This window comes from Cyrtonyx montezumae, unplaced genomic scaffold, assembly GCF_038088225.1.
Source record: "Cyrtonyx montezumae isolate F1298 unplaced genomic scaffold, pur_monq_1.0 scaffold_17, whole genome shotgun sequence".
NCBI classification, from domain to species: domain Eukaryota; kingdom Metazoa; phylum Chordata; class Aves; order Galliformes; family Odontophoridae; genus Cyrtonyx; species Cyrtonyx montezumae.
In genome coordinates, this window is record NW_027071903.1 from 20,733,895 (window position 1) to 20,753,157 (window position 19,263).

The 19,263-nt window shown below is 42.5% G+C and overlaps 1 protein-coding gene across 2 annotated transcripts in view; it reads right to left on the reverse strand.

Annotated features, from left to right (window-relative positions):
* Nucleotides 1–19,263, reverse strand: part of NEO1 (neogenin 1) — a 179,654-nt gene that overhangs the window by 65,206 nt on the left and 95,185 nt on the right. For both annotated transcript variants that reach the window (XM_065733638.1, XM_065733637.1), the window contains exon 6: nucleotides 528–682. In XM_065733638.1, coding sequence (XP_065589710.1) covers nucleotides 528–682 — 155 coding nt within the window. The remainder of the gene's footprint in view (nucleotides 1–527; nucleotides 683–19,263) is intronic.

The window sequence follows — 19,263 nt, forward strand, 5'->3', positions numbered from 1 at the left end:
GTGTGCCAAAACTCACGATCCACAACTGAGTTCTATTTATATTTAAATTCCTGTTTGAAATTGTAATTTTCATCAATCACAGCCAACTGTAGCAAACTCAGTGTTCACAGTGAGCTCACATTTCAATGGGTGCAACCAACAATTTGTGTTTTGTCATCATGCATGCCCGTGTCTCTCACCGAAAGCCTAAGCTATCAAGAAACAGACTCACAATTTCAGCGCAATATTTCAGCGTTTCAATAAAATGACTACATTACAGAGCATTGCAGAATTCAAGAAACTAATTAATTCCTTCAGGCCCCAAACATCAATAGTATGAAAACAGGAAGCTGGTCTTGTGAAAGGGTTTAGCTTCCATGCATACGTATCACAGAATCACCAAGGTTGGAAAGTCTTCCAAGATCATTCAGTCCAACCATTCACCTAGCACCAATATTTCCCACTAAACCACGTCCCTCAGTATAACATCTAAATCAAAGGACTAAGAGTCAACAGCTTAAAGAATCCAAAAATGACTACACACTTACAACGATTTTGAAGTAGTCACTCGGAATCACCACATCTCCATTCTTGACCCATTTCACAGTTGGAGTAGGTCTTCCAGTCACTTCACACTCAAAGACAATGTCCATAGATTCATGAGCGTAAATGTTTGTGGGTCGCTTTAGAAATTCAGGAGGAACTGAAAATAAAAAGGAAGAAAGACAAGAGATGGTGTTACTAGATAATAAAGGCGAAACTATATAATAAAGACTTAAATAAATGGACATAAAACCAAGATGAAACTTTCCTTGGATACAACTGCTTTGAACAATGTCTTACAGGCAGGTGTGACCACTGATGTGTATTCAGTAACACAGAAAGGTTCTTCCTCTAAGAATGTATAACACGGAGCAAAGTTGTCACCTCCAGGTCTTGTCTGCTTTTAAAAATGCTTCTTATATTCACAGTGAGATTAACAGAACTCAGGAACTTTAAAAGCTGTAAAATCTCAAAGTCTTCTTTGGTAACACAAGCCCCAAAGTGCCCAGTGCACAGTTATGGCAAAAACCCTCCACGAAGAGCATGCCACCAAGAAGCACAAGAAGCTCATGAGGGCTCAAAGCTTCTATAGCTCAGTGCAAGGAACAACTGCTGTTTGCAGGCACACAGAATTTGAATATCATCTACTAGGAAGAACATTCATATATTTATTTGTTTTTATTAAACTCACTGACATGAGGGCAATTTGCTGACTTACATTGGCAGGTCTGATTGTTCAAGTTCCAGAAGAGTGAAAAGCAGCCTCTGCCCTTTAATATTTATCAGAGGAAGTCAATATGGAAGGGCTCCAGAGTGCAGGCAAACACCCTGCACGCTTCACTTATCAGTGGGGTTTGTAAGAAACACTACTCTATGCTAGACTCTGTCTATTGAATGATCCATTTTCTTTCTGTTAAAAGTTTGTAGGTGGATTTAATTTTTTTTCAATCAGAAAGTTGGAGACAAAGCTGGAGCTACTCTCCAAAAACCTCACATTTCAGATTAGAAATTAGGTAGGAGAACATTTAAATATGAAAATATTTATTCATGGAGTTAAGAAGATGACTTAGCTCCCAAACACACGTAAACTTATAACAGAAACTACAGGAGGATGATACGTGTTTATAGCTTGAACTCTTCCACATAGAAGTCCTTCTACCTACAGCTCCGGACACCCATCCCACACACTCATTTCCAAATGTCTACCAGAGCTGCCATTAACTCCTCAAAACGACTCAGGTATTTTTGTACCCACTATCCACATCAGATGGCTGCCACAACTGTAACCTTGGTCCTCTGGCATTTGGCCTTCTGAGTTTAGTTGCAACAAAACTAGGGCTTATTCTTTTCTTTTAAACTTCTATTCCTCCCTGGCAGTTTTATTATGCATGAGCTGTGCTTTTTCCCTGCTCCTGTCGCACCTCCCAGCCTTTATTTGGCTAGCCCAACGAGCCATGTGTGCACAGATTGTACTGGTACCCATCACCCACACCACCCTCGGTCGTCTCCTGTGTTTGCTCAAGTCTGCATTAATCCTTGCAGCCTGCCGATGATTTGCATGCTGTTTCAGACACATCTCACCACTGTCTTGAAAAACCAGCATGAACAGTGTTACTGCTACAGCAAATATCTTGACCCATTCATCCTACTACAGTATCTGCTCTTTCCTGGATGCACCATGCTGATCTCTGAGCCAGCCTATGGCAGCTCACTGCCCTCTCATCTTCAGCATTTTTAACTAATGAGTAATCTCATCCCAGTCTGCTTTATGAGTGTTCTCCTTTCCTTTCTCTCTCTCTATACACACACTCCAATTTCTAAAGAGCATCCATGACTTCAAAGAGGGATTGTAACAGTTGGAAGCATTTTCCCATGAAGGGCTAACACTCTTGTTTTCTTAATAGTTGTTAAAAAGTGACACTAATTCTTTAGCTAACATATTAAATTTACAGGAATCCCAATAATCACAAGCTAGCAACATTCACTGTCTGAAGTATACAACTTGTTTTAAAAAAAAAACAATCTCTCTAAGTGTGTCAGAAGACACACACTGCTGTACCCAGCAGCTCTGCCAGGAAAGTCAATGATGGCAAGGGGCACATAACGAGGGTTCAGTAAAATCAGGAGTGGTGCTTACGACAGAATACAGCTGCTCAAGACGGCCCTTGCTGGGGTAGCTTTATCAAAAGTACGATGATATAAATTACTTTTAACCAAACTACATAATGAAGACACCTGGAAATCCCTTAAGTATCTTCAGTATCTGACAGTGCTTCCACTTGGGGTATCATGCACTAGGGGACCCCAGTATTAGATCATAAGGTCTGTCACAAAACCACAAGTTGATCCAGATATCCCATTATCCGGCCTCAAACATTTTTGATATGAGAGATGAATTTGAAATATCATTTTTTCAAAAAGATTTGCTTTCCTGGCTTATGGAGGAAATGCCAAGCTATTTACAAAGGGAAAATAATATAAAAAGTGCTAACTTTATTATCCTTTACTTTCCCATTAATGAATAAAAAAATGCCTTTTAAACGCACTTTATAGTTTAACTATGTCAATGTTTAGCATTCACATCAATTAACACAATGCAAGTGCAGATGTTTGTCGTAGAGAAGTTCAATTGATAACCAGAGAGCAAATGAGCCAATTACCATATAAAATAAGATTTGTAATGGAAGATTATGTGTGCCGGTACCAAACAGACAATTAAACTTCAAAGAAGACTTGGCAGCTCAGCCTACTCCTCTATCCCTCTCAGTGGCAACAGACACATGGTGACTGGCTTGCACGATGCTCGCAGAATTCCACGTGCAGCACAGCACCCTAGGAGCCTGGAATCAAGGTATCTGCCACCCCTTTGCAGGCAGAAGAACACAGGTCTAGGAGCAGCAAAAGGCAAGGTACAGGGCCACAGCTCTCCTGCAGTGCTTGTGCACCAACACGACACAACACAAAGAAAAACGTCGGTTTAGAATCTACAGTATGTGTGGGTTAATTTTTAAATGGTCAAACGTTAGACACCTTCAAGTAGCTGTGAAGAGTATTAAAGAAGGCTCATTTATTCTGAGCCTTACAGAAAGAGTGCTTCCTCAAATGTCTTTTCAGTGGTCAGTGGCTCTCTCTCATTAAGGCAAAAAGAGAACAATTTGGTGGCCTTTGGGGCTGCAGTCAAAAGAATCTATTTTCAATTGAGCCATCTGCACTGCTGCAAATGAGAGGGAAATTAATTACACCCATTCCCCCTTTCCAGCCCTCAAAAAGCTTTGCTTTCAGTCTTACAAGCATGGATAGAAGAACAAAGGTTCCTGGCTTCACAACCTTACTTCAAACGTGAAACCAGAAATGTAAAGGAAGCAAGAAAAGACTACACTCAAGTTCTGCACCATTAGAAAAATCAGCATTTTCTACTTGCTTAGTTACAAGCGTGGTGAAACCTCTCCTACAACAACCACAGTGCTGCTGATCTAGGCAGCAGCTCGTTTGTATGCGCCTTATCCCCTCTGCGCTGCCAAACCCTCTCGTTCTGCCCCAACACAATAATGGTGGCAAAGCTGTATTTGCTGATAGTGGGAGAGCTACGATGATCACGCAGAGGCAGAGAAGTGGTCTGAAGCATGCAGGTCACTTAGGCCTTCACAGCAAGAAAATAACAAGAATCTCAGCTCCTTTAAAAAACAATCCCCAGACAAACGAGGCATTCTGTGCCTCGTGTTCCTCAGACAGGAGGCTGAACCACCATCTCACTTCCAAGTAGGAGCAGAACACAGACTGTGTAAGAATGGGATGCAGTAGAAACAAAGATTGTGAAATACTTCACAAAGACTCACTCCTTTTAAAGAAGCTGTTTGGCACAAGCGTAGCATCACACCAAAAAAGCAACATACACACAAACGCAAAAAGTAAAGGTCTCTACTGCACCACGTGGCTGTCCTCCATCTCCCCTCCTACTGCTGCATCCAAAGGACTGAAGTGCAACATCACATTTCCGAGGACAAGAACGAAGCAGCCACTTCTGTCTCCTCAGCAGCCTCCAGCTGTCCCCAAGGCAAAGATTAGGAATGTGCTCTCCAAAATCACAGTATCAAATCAGAATTCTTATTCTTACTCTTTGCTCTCTTACATATACACCTGTGCAAAAGACTCCAGGCTTTCTCTAACCATCGATGCTCACCATTCTCATACAAAAACAATTTCTGAATCCAGCTATTCCTGCACACTCCAAATATCAATACACAAACAAAGCAGAATAGATTATTTTTCATAGCATATCTCTGATTAATCGCTCCTTAAGCACTGGTGCTCCAATGACTTCAATTTTGTAACTGCACTTCGATGGATGCTCTGGGTAGCATCCCAATCTTGTTTTGCTTTTAATAAGCAACATTTCAATCAGCATTTCAAACAGTGAGCCAAGAGGAATTTTAGCCTCTCCTCCTGGGAGGACAGGTTCAGCTCCACTACAAATCCTATTTCAGAATCCTTACAAAGTTAGTGGTAATTTTAACAACAGAAAGTTTGTTTACAAGCAGGATGTAACTGGAGCGTGATGATGACAATGTTAATCCATTCAACAACACCTGGGATCAGTATTAACATGTTCACTGGTACCAGTGCAGTACACGAGACCTTCCTCCAAAGCCACCAGTCCAGAGGCCAACCCCAGCTCAGACTTCTGCAGGCAGTGCCCTTCCACTCCAGGAAGACGTTCACTGTGCTTTGAAAATATTGTTCTGATGTAAATTCACCAAACCAGAGGCTATTTTAGCAGACAGCTCCTTCTCAGAATCTGAGCACAAAGCATTCCTTCGGTGCTCGGATTAAGTTCAGATTTAATGCTAACCAGAGAGAAAACTGCATTACAGTCAGAGTGCATTCTACTTAAACTAACAGCAATTTCCTTGGCCGGTTAGCTGAAACCAACTAATTTCTGCCAGCCAATTGCCACGACACAGCAGGCAGACTTTGATGGAAACGTTTTAAATTATTTGCATTAGCATATTGCTTAGGAGCACCCAGGGAGCAGAGCCATTACGTAAAAAACAAAGGCAAATGGTTTAAGTATCACACACAATGCAAACAATTAAATAAGAGAAATTAAAGATAAATTTTAATGTTAAATTATTAAGGAGAAAGCAATCCACTCTGTCATGTTTTACACTCACCTAAGTCTACAAGTACGCCTCCTGCTCTGTGGTATTAAAGTGTAATTACAAGCTACTTAGGAAGCCTAATGGCCTTCTAAAGACATGTGTTTCCAAAATGATGACTGCACCAAAATGACATCCTCCACCTCCTGCCATTGCCCCAGCCCAAAGACAGCACACAGACTGAAGCCTGACAGCCAAAGTTTCAGTCATCTGTTCATTCTACTTCATTACAAATGATCTGGTTCCCTTTGATGATACCACAGAACAACAGGAAACTGTGCTTAAAAGATCTGGGGAACTATTAATTTTCCTAATTTTCCATCTTACAAATGGCAAAGGATAAGTACTTGATAGGGAAAAAAAAGAAGAGAAAGAGATTTGAAGCCAGATCTATGCCTTGGTAAAGCAGAAGTCTTCCCAAGCTATGTGCAGGGCTGTCATGTCCTTAAAACACACTTAATATGCAGGTGGAAAATATGCACAGCAAACAAAAGCTGAAAAAATGGAACTTTTTAGAGAAATAGTCACAGAAGAGAAAACTGTCAAATGAATAAAAAAATCAGCATACCAAGACACGAAGAGATTATAAAAATGTAAACCAGTACATGCACAGCATCTTCTATTGTATAAAAGCCCAAGTTTATGAACAGAAACTGCAGCTAGAAGGTGACAGTTTCTGTGGCAGTGACATAGGTAGGTTGCTCCAAAAGTAATGCTTCCTACTTACTTCAGCGAAAACTACAACAGATATAAAGAGCACAGTAATTGTATTTGACCGAGTGAATTTTCAGCTACAATACACTCTTTTTCAGCACAGTCAGCCCCATTAGCCAATCCATGCAGATGGCCTATCGAGAAGTGTGTCTTTGTATTACCTACTCTAACCTTGTAAGATAGTGAACGCAAGAACCTGTTCTTAAGAAGCAAATGACTGACAGTGCTTTTGTCTTGGGCAACTACAGCAAACATACCACGAGACCGACACTTCACCTCACATGGGATACCGACCAGTCCACATTCTCTACTACTGCTTCAACGATGAGGCAGGAAAGACAGCCTAAGTATTCTTATGTTCTAGGAGTGCCATCTCTGGTGGACTACATTAAACCAGTCAGATTCCGCTCACCAGCTGGAAAGGCACAAATGAGCACTCAATATTCCTCCTCGCGTGGCTGGGCTGGAGCTCTGCAACTTCCTTTTGGAAACTGCTGAAGCATGAAATATTCTGCAGAGGCCAGCCTCTAAATGAACATTTTGGAAGAGGAAGAAAGTAAAATAAAACATTAAATGATATTACAACCACTGAGAAATCAGATGAGGGTGAATAGTACAGAACAATTACAGCTTACAATTATCCTGATCAATTGGAAAAGAACAATAAAAATGTCAGGATAAAATTCAATAAGTGTGTATTTCTTCTTCAGGGAGAAATAATAAACTGTACATTTATGGAATCGGATATCGTAGCAATAACCTTTGCAGACAAAGGTCTCAGAAACAAGGATTTTAACAGAGATCATAAATATGACCATGACCTGAGCATGACTTCCGAAATCCCACTGGTATGAGAAGTGAGCACACAGGCAGCAGCTCCTGCGATGCCTCTTCCATCCAACACCCAGCAACCCACAGCTGGCCCTGCTCTCTGAGTGCCATATTTCAAGGCAAACATAGGCTCTGATTTACAAGAAAGCTCTGCGAATGATCAATGACTCAGAAAATTGGCTCTAAAAGAAAAATGGAAGCCTTGGTTTTGGTTATTGGAGCAAAGGCAAGACTAAGCAATAATATAATTGGAGACCTCAAGTAGGCAGGAGAGCTTAACACATCAATATTTGCTGTAACAGAAACATCAGACGTGTATATAAATATCATTCTTGCACAGAGAGAAGTCTCACACAGGAGTATGTCTACATCCCTGCCATATTCTAAAAATGATATCACTCAAAACAATGAATTGCTAACTCTCCAGTCTGGAATGGAAATGGGCTTTTTCCAGTAGGAGCTGCAGTAAAATGCATTTTGATGTAACTATTATGAACTTCTGAACATACACTACTCTACAGGCTCTGCAAAAGCTGCCAATATAGGCTGTGAGATGTGAGCCTGGCATCTGGATTTGGGCAGTTACAGAGAAACATACCCACAAGCAGAATGGTCTGGGAATATTTCCAGGTGCAGAAATGCACAGCAAGTGCTCTGACTGTGCACTATACACTAGCAGTACTTTTCTTTGTATTTCTCACTTGCAGGGTGCCTTTGCAGTTGCAGACCAGTTCAGGACAGTAACTGCATGCTGGCATGAAGGTTTCACCAAGATTGCATTATCACCCACACCACACTTAATCCCATCCATATAAAGGTTAAGTGCAAAAACTGGCCGTGGCTGTCAGCTGATCTGTTTGGCAATAGCACGATGCGTTTAGAAATTAAACCACCATATCTAACAGGCATCTCAGATGCAGCATCTGCTTTGCAGGGCTTTCAAAGTCACTGTGCTCTGATAGCTTGTGAACAAAGGTTGCTTATCAGTAGGACGCATCCAGCAACAAAGAAACCCAGCAAAGGTTGCACAGTGCCACGCAGCAGCAACCGCAGGTATCAAGGAAACAATTGTGAGAAGAGCGAAAGCATAAGCACAATACAACTCCAGACAGTCTCTGTGCTGATAGGAATCCCTGCAGGAGGGATTGCTTGAGAAGGAAGAGCTGCCTTCGGGTTTGTTAGTCCTTGGCTGCCCTCACTGCCGTCTGCTCCCAGGGAAACCATCAGCAGCCCCAACACGCACAGCGTTGAGTTCCAAACTTCAATGTGACTCCATGAGAAAATTCATGAGATGTTACATTTTCTGAAGATCTGCATTTTATAACCTCAGTACTTTAAGCTTGGGCAAGGCCAGGCAGTGCAGAGCCAAGTGCCACGCAAGCAGACTCAGAGCTACCTCTAAGTGCACGTGCTGCTTTGCAGAACGCTGAATGGCACCTGCTGTTTTACTGCCTCACTCCCTCCTGCACTACAAGGCAGTTCTGTAGGTTCTTACAACCCCATTCCACTCTGAACCCCCAGCAATGTCTGCCACATCACAGCCCTTTCCAAAGGCCTCACAAAAATGCTGAACAGCACCCAGCTTCCCAGCCTTCCCCTGAAAGCCTTAAAAACCCAATGTCACATTGACCAAACATCTTCTGTCTGATTTCTTTCAGACTGATTAGCCAACTTAAGTGATAGGTTACACACAACACGCGGGATTTCACACTTAAAACTCCTTGAGAAACTTTGAGTGAATGCCATCTGGTCGGGATGATTTGTTACTGTTCACTTTGTGGATTTGTTGAGATGCATTTCCCTAGCTCTGCAGCTGCAGGTAGCTTTTCTGACATGCCTGCTTGCTTTCAGATAGAAAATAAAACAGAAGCTTCCAGCTCTGCAAAGCACATGGATATCCAGACTTCACTTTTCTGCTTCAGGCCATCTTCTCACCCCTTTCCCTTCATGTTCAGTCATCTGTTGACCCGTGCCTCCACTGACAGGCTCCCCATCTCTGACAGGCTTGAAATGAATGTATTAGATTTCTAAGTTATTAGCAGATACTTCCTCAAAAGGTTCGTGCTGTTACACTTGCATATAGATGCTTTTTGTTTACCCTCCTGTTAACAGATTTATGGGCTGGTAGGGGCTTTTCCAGAATCATTTTAGACAGACATTAAGCATTCACTGCAAGCCTTATATAGTTCCTTTAACAACTGTCATGCCAGCTGCCAACCTTCCTGACACACCCATGACAACAAGGCACTACTCCTCCCCTCATCTCTGAACTTGCACCATTTGGACAGAGGATGCTGGGTCACAGGGAAGGAATGGGCATCCAGCAAAATGCTGCTGCTGGGCTCAACTCACTGCGCAGAACAAGCAAGAAACAGGCTGCGGCCAGGACACTGCCACACGTGTACCACCAAACCTGACCCAGCCCAAAGAGAGGGCACAGCAGAGCCCACGAAAAACCCAACCCTCCTTCTGACCAGCCAGTTTTGCAGCAGCAATTCAGCTCCAACACACAACTGCTGCTCTTGGGGAATGCTGCTCCTGCATAGCTCCTGCCCAAGCTCAGCTGCATGGACGCAGCAGACACGTGGTGTGTGCCTCAGCTGATCTTCCCCACTCCCCTCGATGACTGAAATAGGAATGCATGCAAACCTCAGAGCAGCAGTGCCTGGGTGGACTATGTGCCTGGCATGCTGCTTACAAGGTGGTGCAGATAAGAATAAAAATAATTACAGATTGTTTATTTATATAAATTATAAATTATTATAAATTTATTTATATAAATTATATACCCTGCAGATATTAGTCAGAAGGATAAATAATGATAGAGGTCTTTTTTGTTTTACAGTAGTTTTGGGTTTTTTTTACAAGAATCTATTTAGCTGTCACTGAAACTGGAAAGCCACTGATGATGAAAACTCTAAAAAACACACCGGTGGTCCTATGGCATGAGACTTCTGGCAATGTGTAATGGACAGTTCCTGGGTCAGTTACTGCTCAGTTATCCTCAGGGGATCCATGTTGAACTGTAAGACAGGAACAGGGAGCACAGTAATCCCCATGCAACTCAGAAGGAAACAGCAACCTGCTGCCACGAGTCCATGGGCAAACATGGGACCCACCCAAGGGTGCTGAGGGAGCTTGCTGGAAGCACTCACCAAGCTGCTCTTCATCATACATCAGCAGCCCTCGTCAGTGAGGGAGATCCCAGATGATCAGATAATCCTTTTTTTTCTTTTGTTGCTCAGGGACATGATGTAGCAGAGGGTTGTTATAATTAGGGTAGTATGGGTAGGTCATGGTTGGACTTGATGATCTTTAAGGTCTTTTCCAGCCTGAGTGATTCTATGATTCTATGACTGGAGACTGCCACCGTGAGAACCATCTACAAGGGTCAGAAGGAAGATCTGGGAACTCCAGGCCTGTCAGCCTGAGCTCAGTATGGGGAAGGTTATGGAGCAAATCACCTTGAGGGCAATCACTCAGCATGTGTGGGACAACCAGGGGATCAGGCATAGTCAGCATGGGTCCATGAAATCAGCTGCTGCTTGGCCAACCTCATCTCCTGCGACCAAGTGAACTGCCTGGCGGGTGAGTGTACTCTTCGCTGGGTAAAAACTGGCTGGAGGACCGAAACAGAGAGCAGCAGTGAATGGGGCTAAATCCAGCTGGTGATGAGTAGTGCTCCTTGGGAGCCAGTACTGGGGCTGGTCCTGTCTGATACCTTTGCTTGTGATCTGGATAAGTGGACTGAGTGCACCCTCAGTAAATTTGCAGATGACATCAAGTTGGCAGGAAGTGTCAATCTGACTGAGGGCAGGAAGGCCCTACAGAGGGATCTGGATAGACCGCACTGATGGACTGAGGCCAACGGGATGAGCTTCAGCAGGACCATGGGTTGAGTCCTGTGCTTTGGTCATAACAACCCCATACATCACTACAGGCTTGGGGCAGAGTAGCTGGCAGGCCCCAAAGAGAAAAAGGACCTGAAACTGTTGGCTGACAGCCAGCCAAACACAAGGCAGCAGTGTGCCATACCTCGACTGCTGTGCTCGATTCTGGGCTCCTCACTGTCAGAAAGACATCAAGGTCCTGGAGCATGCCCAGAGAAGGGCAACGAAGCTGTTGAGATTCTGGAACACAAGTCTTAAGGGGAGCAACTGAGGGAACTGTGGCTGTTCAGTCTAGAGAAGAGAAGGCTCAGAGAAAACCTTATCGCTCTCTACAATTTTCTGACAGAAGCTTGGGGGGAAGTGAGGGTCAGTGTCTTCTTCCCAGGTAACAGCAGTACAATAAGAGATAAGAACCTTACCTTGTGCCAGGGGAGGTTCAGGCTGGATATTAGAAAAAATTTCATCTCAGAAAGAGTGATGATGGAAAAGGCTGCCCAAAGAGCAGTAGTGGTGTCACCATCCCTGGAGGTGTTAAAGAAGCGTGGAGATATGGCACTGAGGGACATGGTGGAAAAAAGCTGATAGTAGCACTAGACAATCTTAGTGGTCTTTTCCAACCTTAATGATTCTATGAAAGTAAAAGTTTAACTGGCCTGCTATTTTGTACTTACTGGATCATAGGGTAGAACAGGACAAAAACCTCTACAATCAGAGCTTGGGAGCTCAATGGGATAACTTGTACTATATAGCATTAGTCTATTAAGAGTGTGTAATTACGTGCACATACAAAAGCTGTATTTGAAAGGTGTCAACAAGAGCAGAGAGAGGAATGTCACAGCACTATCACTCAAGCACAAGAGCTGAGGAGACGGCAGAGCCTGAGTGTAATGAACCACAGCCAGGAGGATGTGGTCAACAAGAACTAAATGCAGCGAGCCTTGGCAATGGCCACAGGTGAGCAACACCAGGGAAACAGCCTGGGAAACTGCAGGAGAGGCAGAACGTGATACTTGGCACCTGGCTAGGAAGGCCTTCAGGAAGACATCTGACCCCTCAGCTCAGCAACTTGGTGAAACAGGGAGGGGTCATTGCAGATAAGCTGCCAACCAACAGCTCCATGCGATGGCCCTATATCCAGATGAAGGCCAGTGACAGGCCACGGCACCCAGGGGTCTGTCCTGGGACCAGTATTCCTCAATATCTTTATCAATGACATGGATGATGAGACCAAGTGCACCCTCAGCAAGTTGGCTGACGGCACCAAGTTGAGTGGTGCAGTTGATACAACAAAAGGAAAGGACATTGTCCAGAGGGACCTTGCTAAACTCAAAAGGTGGGCCCATGTGAAACTTCTGAGGTTCAACAAAGCAAAGAGCAAGGTGTCATACTTGGGTTGAGGCAAGCACAGATATGAGTACAGACTGGGAGAAGAACTCCTTGAGAGCAGCCCTGCTGAGAAGGACTTCTGGACCATGGCAGATGAAAAACTTAACATGAGTCAGCAGCGCTTGCAGTCCAGAAGGCCAATGGTATCCAGGACTGCATGAGAAGAGGGGTGGCCAGCAGGGAGAGGGAGGAGGTTGTGTCCCTCTACTTAGCCCTAGTGAGGCCCCATCTGGAGTACCACGTCCAGGTTGGGGGCCCACAACACAGAAAACGTGAAGCTTTTGGAAAGGGTCCATAAAGATGCTCAGAGGGCTGAAGCACCTCTACTGTGAAGACAGGCTGTGGGAGCTGGGGTTGTTCAGTATGGAAAATAGAAGGCTGCAGGGAGACCACACTGTGGCCTTCCATGATAGATTTCTGCATCAAGGAAAGAAGGCCCTAAGTAAAAGCTTATCAATTATAAGAAACTGAATCAAAACTCATCCACAGCACTTATCAGAGGATATTGCACAATATGCTTCAAAGCAAGACCAAGCAACTTCCAGGATAATTTATTTGAAAAAATTAATCATCAGAAAGGCAGAAATATTACGTTCATAATGAACATATTCTGTTTTTTATAAGTTCACAATTCTGTGTTTTATTCAGCTCTCCTTATTCAGTCCTAGGAGAAATCAAGCTTGCCTGACCTACTGCATGGAACCCCATGAACAACAAAACTGCTTACCAAAATTTGTATCTCAAAGGCTGTACCAATGGCAAAGAAAATGTTAGTGAATTCAAGAGACTTAATTTTCCACACAAACAGCACATGGTGAAGAGGCAGCAGGCATGCCCCTCTGCAGAAGGAAGGCCCACAACCTCTGGACCCTCAATTCCAAATTGGGAGCACAAAGTTGAACTAGAAGCCATGAACACACACCCTCCATTCAGACTACTTAATTAATGCATCTGCAGCACCACTTTGACCACTATGGAAAATAAAACAACATTACTTCTGGCACTTATGGATGTTTATTCTGGATAGAGGGATTTTCTACTTGGAAGGTATATTTAAAGCAGACACATATCATGACACACTAGTTCAAAAACTTTATCTGAAAGTTTCAGCATACGTGCCATCACACTGCCTATTTATTACTGTAGCACAAATTCTTTAAAAATAAGATTACCATAACTGTAATCTCTGTGGTGTTACCTTAAGGCCAGAAGATGGTTATGCCACTCTTTGACAGCTGAAGGCCAGCCTTTCTACCAGTTATGAGACAAACATCCAGATGTTTTCTGAATCATTGCTATAGATACAGCCGTGGCCTCCGACACTGAGTGCCTTGGTAATGACAAGTTTACAACTTGCCAAAATGTGAACGTGACCAAAGTTCCACAGGGATTTTCTTCCTTGAACTGTATTTTTCAAAACCTCAAACTGCTAAGTCTACAAGTGTTCAGATCTTTTTGAGCAGAGAAGGACAAAGAGATGCCAGGAGAGAGGAGACTGCAGAAGAGCAATGATGGATGCTGCTAAGCAGCACTGTACAGAGCCAAGGCCATTCTCAGCGAGGGCCCAAGGAGCTGGGAGGGAACAGAACTAGGACAGCTGACTTAAAGTGGCCAAAGGGATACTCTGTACCATATGACATTGTGCAGGAGTTCTGTAGAGGGTGGGATTTCATCCGGCCCTCTTTTTCTTCTGCTGCTTGGAGGCTAGCTGGGCAGTGGTCAGAGGGTGGTGAGCAACTGATGTGCATCACTTGTTATATAAATATATATATATGAATGTATATATGTCATAACTATTATCCTTTTCCTTTTCTCTATCTCACTATAAATAGTTTTATCTCAATCCATGAGTACTACTGTTTTTCTTCTCCCCCAACCTACTCAGAAGAGGAGGGGAATGACTGTGTGGTACTGAGCCACCAGCCAGGTCAAACCACAACACTGAGACATCAGAACAAGAGGAAGACAACAATGGAAAAAAATCAGTGACCGGCGCCCAGCATTGGTAGCTTCCCTGTCCCATATCCTCAGCAAATGGATGTGCATCTTTCATTTCCATCTGTCCCTGAGACACAAAGATCCCTGCACTGCTCAGTGCACTGAAGACAGGTAGCTGTTATCCTCCTGGTTCGAGTGGCGGAGGTGAAGCCAATCCAGTTTTGGACAAGTGACAGTGCTGTGACCTGGGTCACTGCCAGACAGAGAGCAGAGCTGCTGCATCACAGCTCTGAAGGGACATACTGTGAGACGCATATTCTGAAAAATCAATGTTTAAGTGTCTCAAATTGGGCACTAAAACAGCTGGATGCATTTCATCTTAATTTTTCTATGTCTCGGTCAATTTTTAAAATGGATTCCACACCACTTCATTTCAAAGCGTAAAATAGATTCATTAGTGGTTATGAATGTTTCGGATTCCACGGTGCCGCATACAAAAACTGAAATAAATATGGATTTGAGCTGAGAACAATACGTCATGGTACCATCCCCTGAATAAGAAGAAAAATCAAACAGTGACTATTTTCACCTGTATATCAGTATTATGAAGTTTGTGTACAGCACAAAGCAGTAAGATGCTGGGGAGAAACAGAACCAGAACAGTTCATTTAGTACTTCCCTAACTTCCTTCTATAACAAGGGGGAAGGAGAAGATGATGAATTAAAGACAGCCAGCAATCTTAGCCTTGACATTTCTCATTTTTTGAGTATTTGCCTGTGCAGCCTTCACAGTGGGGCAGCACATTTGTCTGCAGGAGGCTGAGAAGCTGGCAAAGGCCAAAAAGAGCACAGTTTTAAGATAACTTCAAATATTAAGCTGTTTACTTACTGAATACAGACTGGTACAGATCACTTGGGAGAACAAGAAACTAGGTCTGCAAACAGTAATTGATTGGATCCACTGCTCCACCACGTTCCTCTCATCTTTGCTGTAGTGCAATGTGAGCTTCCGAGTGCACACTACTGTGGGAACTGGGCATATCCCCACAGCAACCACTCATTAAAAACAAGAATTTTTTTCTGCTTGAGTCAGAAAAAGAGATGGTGAGTTTATGTTTTTCCATTTTTTGGTTTGCAAAGACAAATTCGGCAGGCTTGCTTTACACATCAATTAAGAGTTACCCAATTGCTTTTATTTCCAGATCAATGCATGCAAGCCTATCTTCACATCAAAGTCTCTTCTAATTTACAAATCCTCAAAATAACCTTAATTACAATCCACTTCAATAATAGCTTCCATATAAAGGAACAAGTAAACATCTAGGACTCCGCAGTCAGAAAAGAAACAAATGAAAGGGATACAATAACGACCTATAAAAACTGAGTGTCCTCTGGTGGGGGAATAAGAGCCAATTGCTTCAACCTTTTCCCATGCCAGATAGAGAACAAAAAAAGAAACTGAAGTTAACAGTTACTGGATTTGAAACTAAAAGATCTTTCTGGTCTTTACAGTGCGATGGGATGCTGTGGGTACAAGATGTTTGCGTTTGGGTGACATGCACAGACCAACAGCAAATAAATCTACTGGAAACTGCTGAAGAATGCAGCAACCTCATGCAGCTCAGAAAATGTCAATGCACTAATGGCTGGAGAACAAGATTGTGCTCAAGGGAAGCAACATATATTCTTGCAGTTTCTCTAAACTCTCAGCCATCTTCTTTTGGGCAGTGCTGCGAACAAGACAGCAAGGAGCTTGGGGTCACTTAGGTCTCTGGGCTTCTGTCTTACACAAAAATGTGCGCGCAATAAAACCGATCTGTCCGCAGTTTTATCACTAAGATGACTTTAAACAGATGGTCATCATGGCTGTGGGTGGAGTTAGAAGGGGACTGATGCAGAGCACCTTTTTATTTGTCTATGACAGAACAGAGGCATCACCCCATGCTGCACCACAGTGCTGTGTTCCAATTTGCTCTTGTTGTAAAACATCAGTTCCCAACAATTTAATCATGTACATATACAAGAAAAGAACTAACGAGGCAATCTAGCTTTGAATAGTATCATCAGTTGCACAACAGCACATCTAAATAATCTTTCAGGTTTCCAGTGCTGTTTACGTTGGAATTTACAGACTTAACTCTCAACACGCTGCAAGAATCAATTCTCTGAAGAGGCAGCTCCATGTGAATACAGAGAGCCAAGCTGCATGCCACAGCACATTCCCCCTTAGCAGAACAGTAGCCAAGAGGGCCATGGCTTGCAGGAAGTCCTCCAGTAAGCTCAGCCTCCTCAGTGTAAACCTAAGCCAAAATAACCAAGTCCCTGGATTAAGTTCTGCAGTATGAAAGGAACTAACAGAAGCAGAAAGGGTCTGCATGATTTCAAAGCACATTTAGGAATTGCCTGCCTTTGCAATTTGCTTATCTTGAAACTGTACCCAGCACAAAAGCTGCCGCTGTTTCAGTTAGGGCAGCTCACAGGAAGCAACTGGAATTTGGGCAAAGCACATACCTCAGAGTCAAGTTCTTTAGCAAAATAAACTCCATTAAGTGTTGGATTCCTTAAGAAATCACAGAAGACACTACGAACCTGAGATGCATTTCTTACCCAAACAATTCTTAAAGTTCAGTGTTTTAGAAAATAATCCTTCCAACAATCAGAAACAGAAGACAGCACAGCTGCTAGAAGGCAGTAATTGTTCACAAATTAGGAAGAAGGGATGAAAAATCTGGATTATTCTCATTTCAGTTTATTAAACAGAAACCATCCTACCACAGATAAAGCAGCTGAGCAAGATCAAGCAAACAGGAAAAATACTACTCCTCTTCATAACTATCATTTTTCTGCACTTCTACTTGGAAAACAATAACCAACAATTACAATGATGGAACTAAAGAAACCAAGTCTGAGAACTGCTAAGAGAACTAGCCTAAGATTTGAAGTCACAATATTTTTTCCAAGTACTCAAATTACCAATTTAACGTTATCATTACTACGTTGATAGCAGAGCTTTATGTATTACAGGATAAGAGTTAATGGAATCCACCTAAGCACCATTACAAAACCTGTATGTCTTCTATTCCATCGTGCCTGCTTACAATCCAGCTGAATTTTACAAAAGTTAATCAGAAAATTATTTAAATCCTCAGTTCTCTTGCTTATAGTCCTCGAAGTTGATGCCTAACTATTGCAATTACAATCAAAAGAGGGAGATTAGCAACTCTGACAATCAATCCTATAACGGTTAAGTACACTAATGATAATTTAAGCAAATCAGTAGAGCAATAATCATGCAACATTCAGATTAAGCTTATGACTGGAAGGAAATCTACGGTTAATGCTAAGGACAGATGCACTACACATTTCAGGAAACCTCAGTAGCCTGATCTCGTACAGCAAAACCTCTATCCACGACTTTATGTATTTTCTACATCAAAGAGAATGTGATAGGATAGTACACACGTGCTCTATTTTTCTACTACTTTCTCACTAGAAAAAATGGTTTATGTGCCATTTCAAGTTGTACTCGAGAAAGCAAAATGGCAACAGGCAAATGCCATAACTGAGAGCTATGTGGTTGTTGATACTGTCAGCAAACAAAGTTATTAATTTTACATGTACTGAAAAGGCAAAGGAAAATTATTTCCCAAAAGGAGAGTGAAATGGCAAAATGCTATTTTAAACATTCTCCCCAAAGCACCACACACAGCTTCTGGTAAAACATCTGATTTTACTAAAAATGTATGCTTAGCAGCATTACTTAACTCTCAGAAGCTATGAACTGCTGAACCCATCTCAAAAGGGAAGGCTGACGTTTGAAATTGCACTTCTAGTTTTTTGCTTCATTGCTGCCCTCAGGTTCTCAAAAGACAGCATGCAGACTTGCAAACACCAACTGCATCATTCACTTCTTAAAAGACAGTTCAGTCTGTTTAGAAAAAACAGTCAGTAGAAAAATGTTCTTCTGGCATTAGGTAACCATTAAATAGGTTGCTGCACTACCAGTTTCCTCCATGTACCATTCTGCATCCTGTTCACATCACCCTACAGCCTCCATCCACACCCTTCATAAGAGAGAGCATCCCAAGTGGCCCTGAAGGGCAGAAATCACACCTGCCTCAGAGGCTCTTGTATCCTGTGCAATACACCGTGCTTACCTTAGTTTCTTTAGTGCCATTATCAAGTTGTGCTTACTGGATAAACTAAAATTCCATGGTGTTTTTTCTTTCAAATTATTCTCATCATGAAGAGAAACTAATTAACGACAGGACTGTTAAGGGAATAAGTTAACACTGATAACCCGTGTCCTTCCAACAAATTTGTGAATTGTTTCATCTCTGTAACTTTGGCGTATACTTCACTACCAAGGGCTTCCAAGGGCTCTGGTTTTTATAGTAAGGCATCCAAGTAAATGTAGCATCTAGGTCCCATTAGAGAAATAAATTATCATGTGGTATGAGAGCCAGCTTAACCATCATGAAAATTTAACTTAAAGGAAAGCATGCATCTACTTTATGTTATGGTCTCTCCCTAGGGACCTACCCAGTAATGCAGAGCTCTTTCAAATAGCATTTCTATTTCAGAATAACCCTCAGATTTCATCACAAATTTGGGGGGTATGAAAACATTACAGAAATGTCTTTTGGAATGGCAAAAAAAAACCTCACAACTGCAACCTATAAATCCAGGAATCAAACTTAAAGCTTGATTCTACAAATTAAATGTGGAAGGATGACCCTGATACGCAGACAAAAAAATACTTGCCATTTAGGGCATGATTTCTATAGAAAGAGTTCTCACTTAGAGGAAGAAGGCATTTTAATGAG